The sequence below is a fragment of the Nannobrachium achirus genome (assembly GCF_963921795.1).
Source record: "Nannobrachium achirus genome assembly, chromosome: 9".
In the NCBI taxonomy this organism is placed as follows: domain Eukaryota; kingdom Metazoa; phylum Chordata; class Actinopteri; order Myctophiformes; family Myctophidae; genus Nannobrachium; species Nannobrachium achirus.
This window is the reverse complement of record NC_137818.1, coordinates 49,144,737-49,151,109: the sequence shown is the minus strand read 5'-3', so window position 1 is coordinate 49,151,109 and position 6,373 is coordinate 49,144,737. Positions and strand designations below refer to the sequence as shown.

Genomic DNA, 6,373 nt, shown 5'->3' with positions numbered 1-6,373 from the left:
CTGTCAGGTCAAACACGCAGCTGATGTCATGCTTGTATCTGTATTATCTTTGGTAACTTGGGAGAAACTGGAGGAGTAAACGTTGTCCAGTGTTTTTTTATGGCAGCTCTTGGTTTACAAGGTCATCCTTATTAAAGGCACTGCAGGCTATAAGGAGCAATAATTACTGTATGCTAAGTCGGGTGGATTCCCCTCAAGTTGTTATTAATGGATATGGCACAGTGACAGCACTGTACACATACACACACAGACACTATGTTAACAGTGAGTCACAAAGGTGCTGTCACCACCAGGATTAGCCTTTCAGGCAGTCTCGGTCCAACCACAGGAGTTATGTGTGATAACAGCTAAAACTATATTGCTGGTCAATTCAATTCACCATGAATTTTTGAATTATCATTAAAGATTATTATGACAACTTGTACTGTCCTGTAACTTTTCCAAACTTCTAATAAGTAGCCAATTCAATCAATCAATCAATCAATCAATCAATCAATCAATCAATCAATCACATAGCTATTGTTTGTGCAAATTATATATAGGCATGTGCTAATTAATACTACGCCTACTCATAATACTAATAGTAATACTACTACTAGGCCCTACTAATAGCCTAATAATAATAATAATAATCACAAAATTCACAATAATAACAATAGTGAATGGCGATCATATGGCATCATGCCGAATATGGTGAGTCAAATGGTGCGAAATAAATGTACCACCTGGATCACCGTATCAGAAGTCCAGGAGAGTGTAGTGTAGTAGGCTAATACCAACCAACCCCACCCAGACCCAGCTCATCCGCAGCTCCTGAAACTCACCTCCTTCAGGTAAAGGGTTCTGTGATCCCGATGGGCGCAGCAGGACCGCGCAAACCAGAGCACAACTCAACAAACCCCGAAACTCCATTGCGGACGATGGCGATCAATCGATCGGTTCCAGTAGCAGCTGCAGATTCCCTCAAAAATAATAGCACTTTTTGTCCTGGGGGGTCTTTCTTGATTCAACCACCCATAGCCTAAGAGCGCGTCAGTAAACTCGAGATAGGTAGGCTAAATCATATCGCGAAGACGAATTTCATACACAATCTGTGTTTTTACTCTCTCTGTTCTCTTTAGGAAACATTATCCGTCCCGATCGAAACGTCGATAGACTCGTTTGTGTTGATATGAAGTCGTTTCTGTTGGGCTGCACTTGTATTATGTCCAGGCGCTCTTCTTCAATGAAAAGTGAGTGCGCTCTAAGCGCGCAGCTTTCTCTTTCTCGCCTACTTCTCCTCCTCCTTCCAGTGCGCGCTGCTCACCCCTTTAATTCAGTGGTTCTCTAACCCAAATTGACACTTGGTATTAGCGTGGAGTCCCGCGGACCCCCGTTTGAAAATATATGCCAGGGACACTCATAATAAAGAGAATATTTTTTTACAGCTCTAGCAGTGATTTGCAATAATTTCAGGGATCCCCAGTTTGACATGCATTATGTTACGGTCGGACCCCCATTCTAATGGCATGACTATCTCTGGGACCCCAATTTATATTGTAAAATCAATTTTTAATTTAACTCTATGAGTGTACAAATGGACACAAATGGTTCCATATGTACACTCTCTGAGTTAACAGACCCATAGGGTCCATTTCGTTCCTATAACCTTGGAACTCCCTAAGGACCCCTGGGGGTCCCCGGACCCCACTTTGAGAACCAATGCTTTAATTCACTGTAGTGTCTTAAGTTAACTCAGAGAGAGTTGACTGTGGGCTATACACTGCATAGCAGTGGTGGTTGAGAGTGTATACATGTACAAATGGACTCTTATAGGGTCCATATGGTTCCATTTGTATATCAGTCAAATAAGTAACAAATGGACAAAATAAGGATTTTTACAATACGACTTATATGTAGTCCATTGTGCTTTGGACTTGTCTTTTGCCCAAAAGATTTTTACGACCTTTCCACTTATCTTATCAGGTACATTCTTTATATCACATTGGGAACTGGTGGGAAAGATTGTTTTAAATAATTAGTAGGTCTTGGCATTCAACAGCTCAACTATTTGAGGTTATCTTAGCGGTCAAATGAACTAATTATCTGGACACTAAAGAATTCCACTTATCCTATAAGGAACTTAAGTATCAATACTGCAATGTGGAGATACTCTGTTACAAGTAAAAAGTCTGGAATTCAAAATGTACAAAAGTATTGGTATCAGTAGGCTTCCAAAAGTAGAAAGTAGGCTACTCGTTGTGCAGAATGTATACAAATCATTTGACAATAGCAGCTTGTAGATCGGCTATTTTCAAATGGCCAAAATGTATATAGGGCTGAAGTGGTTAATGTATGTTTTGTAATAATGATCATTAAGTAACTAGTAGCTAAAATTTTCAAATAATTATAGTGGAGTCAAAGTACAATATTTGCCTCTGAGATGTAGTGGAGTAGAAGCATTGAACATTGGAAATACTCCAGGAAAGTAAAAAGTGTACAGTACTTGAGTAAATGTACTTAGTTACTTAGTTTACACCACTGCTATAGAGTCTGGACCAGTGGGAGTGCATCTTTGAAATAACCCAGTCGGTCCATACTGATGATGATTGCCTGCAGTGCACACACAGGCCCTTAAAAGATCATCATGTAGAGCATGTGTTTGATTGATTGAAGACTTTATTAGAAGTTTGCATAGGAAAAGGTACAGTTTCATGACGGTACAGTTCACTGGTACAAGGTCTACTAAAAGGAGATCCATGAAAAGACTAAGCTTATTTCCACTGGAAACCATTGAAGTATCTCATATAACATTGAATGACAGACAAATAGAACACAGTACTATGCAGTAGATATGTAAAGAAAAACAAAATAGAAGACAGTAAGTCAAAACAAACAGTATATACAAAGAAGGGGCAGGGGAGGGTAGGGTTGGGCTAGATTCTTTTTTACCAGTTGCGAACGGCTGCTGCCTGTAAGTGGTTTTTCAGGGCAATTTTAAAGGATGCTAGTGATCCACACTCCTTTGTGGCCTTCGGTAAGGCTTTCCACATTTTGGTGGTATAGCAGAAAAAAGAGTTTGACCCTTTGTTGGTTTTGACTCTGGGTTGAAAGTGATCTGTGGCGCTGCCTCTGGTGTTGTAATTATGGACATCCTTAACATCCTTAATGTTTATAAAGGGTCTCATCTGTGATCACCCACAGGCTTTTAGGATAAAGTGTGATTTAGATGTGGATAGTGGAATGTGTGCACAGTTTAAGAATTGGGCTGTGTAATCGTGTTGTGTTGTGCAAGACATCTTCTTTCATTACAGGCATACTGTATATCTGTGTGCGTGAGAGGCAGACAGGGAGAGGGAGAGATATATACCTAGTTTATGCTCAGTCGTACGAAAAAACAGATCCACAAATCTCGTTGTGAGCCTGCAGATCTGCTATTATCGCCATGCAACGCCTTCGTACGATGAAGCATATAACAGAGAGGGAGGGGGACAATGAAAGAACGGGAATTGGGGTAGGAGGGAATAATTGGATGTAAGCGGAAGAGGGAATTCCAGACAAAGGTCTAGATTCCTCCATGACACATTCTGTCCAAATGCTCGCATTGTTCCAGTGAGACATTGACAGCAAACACACACCCCTCCCAATACACACACCTAGAAACTAAACACAAAGGCTGGAGTCATTGGATCCATTATGATGTTCTCTCTCTCTCGTGCCATGACCTATATATCGGAAATTACCCCATTGCCACCTGCTGTGTTGGTCTTCAGGAAGTAAACATGTGTGCTTCTGGGAAATAGATGCATATAAGTCTAGACTCTGACAGTGTAAATACATCTGGACCAAGTGTCCAGCGTCACACAGCTGGACCCGCAATAAGCAAACAGAATTTTGCTGTTGTATTTGCTTCTGTGGAGGAGTGAGTTTTGTGCCATATCTAGCTGGCACACATTAACATTGTTTGTTTCTTTGGCTTGCCTGCAGTAAATTCCATAGTGTTCATTTAGCTCCAAGAGTGTACCCTCATGTGTCCATTTGGTTACATTCGTACACTCTCTGGGTTAAACGCACACCGAGGAATTCACTGTGTGTGCTTCCTCTGCAGACTGGAGATTTTTCGGCATGCATATTTGTGGCCTCCGAAATCTGTGGACACTCACTGACAACTGTGTTGTTTGGATATGAATGCAGATGGCTTGCTTCTGGTCCACTTGCCATAGTCCAGTATGTGAGCAACAAATCACTTAGATACACAAAGTATACCCCCACCTGGAACAACTTTGGACTGGTATGTTTGTGTGTGTGTGTGTGTGTGTGTGTGTGTGTGTGTGTGTGTGTGTGTGTGTGTGTGTGTGTGTGCGTGTGCGTGTGTGCGTGCGTGCGTGCGTGCGTGCGTGCGTGCATGCGCGTGTGCGTGTGCGTGTGTGAAAGGACCATATAGAGGGATGGGGCGTAGCACGAGTGTAAAATGCATATACGTTTATGTGCATTCCATGTTGGTGAAGTTACTTTGAAAATGTAATAAATTACATATTACTGATTACTTGACAGCACTGTAACTGTGATAATATTACACAATTTGCCACATTACATAATATGTTACTTATTTGTTATTGTGTTACCCCAAGACTGAACACATTTATATACCGCATGCATTTGCTCATATGCCTGCAGCCCAATGATAGATCATGTGTAGCTAACACAGCAGCACACACATTCTGTGGCTTGTGTTACATTTGACATTTTGCTGAAACCTTTCATTGAAAATGTCAGTGGTTTCTAGACAAGTTTCTATCAGCAGCACGGTTCTATTCCTTCCCGTCAGGCTTCTACGTCAGGTTATACAACCTACGCCTGTCTGTTTCTACTTATTTGCACATACCATCCATAGTCGTTGTGGAAAGATGGTTACATCCCATTTTGAGTTGCACTGTGAGGTCAGTAGCTGGAAGCGCGACATAAACTTGAACCCTTTGCAGAGGTCAAGTCTGTTATGCGAGAGTAGGAGGAAAGGGAGGGGTGCACGATGGCGGGATGGAATAGTTTGTGACATTTTCATTTGCAATTATAGGCTATCACACATTTATGATGCGATAACATGGACATATTGAAAATACATGAAGCATTGTGAAGCATACACATGAAGCATACATCGAAGCATTCTTCGAGAGGAAGGACGGTTGTTTCCGGTGAATTCTAAAACACTTGACTTTATGGTTTAGGAGCCAGGGTAATAGGCTCGTATTTAGTGCAGTATATTTTAGCACCAAGTGGCTTGATACTTTGACTCAGAGGTCTTGTTGTAATTAACCATTAAAAACCTTGGCCTCAGGGAGATTTGGCACCACACAGCATTGGACACCAGTGTCTATAGTTAAGTGAATTCCGCAGCTCTGTTTAGCACTGTTCTCTCCACCCATTGGTTGTGTTAGGGAATTCTGAGGTTTTCCTTTTTCTTTTCCCCCCCCGCATCTTTTATTTTTATGTTTCAAGGATTTAAAGACAAACATGTTCGCTCTCTCCAGGGGGGCTTCCTGAAAAAAACTTCAAAACTATAAGATAAAGGGCAGGTTATGGAGGAGAGCATTGCGATTACAGATTAGGGAAAGAAGAAATTAGGGCGATAGAAACTAAGATAACAATTCAGGACAAGCTACATTAAGAAGTAAATAGAGGCAGATAAAATACCTGTCAAAATGTGTGCCAGAATCAGGCGAGAGCGGCTTTAAATCGAGAGATAAGGAGCCAACAAGGCCCTTCGCCTCATGCACTTTGGATTCTGACACCAGACATAAATAAAAGCCATTAAAGTAAACTAAAAATACAGAGGAGGGGGAAGTCAGAGGGGGTTCCCTTCCCATCGCTGGGCCGCGTTGAAGTGTTTCAAGTTCAACAAATGCCCGCTGTCTTCCTGACCAACGCGTCCCTGCGTAAGTGATGCCTTCCTGGCCTTCGTTGGTCAGCATCCTGTCTGCGTATTTGGTTGGGATCTTGTCTAGTGAAATCCTCAGTGGGAATTTAACTCTGTCAGTGTGCAAATGGAACCGAAAGGACCCTTAAGGGTCCATTTGGTTCCATTTGGTCACTGCAGAGGTGCAAATGGAACCGAAAGGACCTGTCGGTTTCACTGTGTGGTTACACGCAGCCTGTAAAGACATTCACAGTTTTTACAGTTTCCTGCATTCTGCTGAGGTGTTAACAAGTTAGCATTAACGCCATTAAGTATAAGGACAAACTGAGAGATGGAATGTACACAGTCAAATGGTCATTTTTTTCCATTTCACTGTACTGTTTGTTGTTCTTATATTTTTGGGGAGCCCCCAAATCCTTGCTGGGGGGGGGGGGGGGGGGGGGGGCGACATTTTGTCTTTAGTGTTTCTGAAACAAATAT

General features: G+C 41.9%; 1 protein-coding gene across 1 annotated transcript in view; it reads right to left on the bottom strand.

Annotated features, from left to right (window-relative positions):
- vwa1 (von Willebrand factor A domain containing 1) overlaps nt 1-1,204 on the bottom strand; it is a 16,162-nt gene extending 14,958 nt beyond the window's left edge. The window contains exon 1 of the mRNA XM_080733545.1: nt 825-1,204. Within this exon, the coding sequence (XP_080589671.1) occupies nt 825-912 (88 nt within the window). The 5' untranslated portion in view covers nt 913-1,204. The remainder of the gene's footprint in view (nt 1-824) is intronic.
- Nucleotides 1,205-6,373: the final 5,169 nt, after the last annotated feature.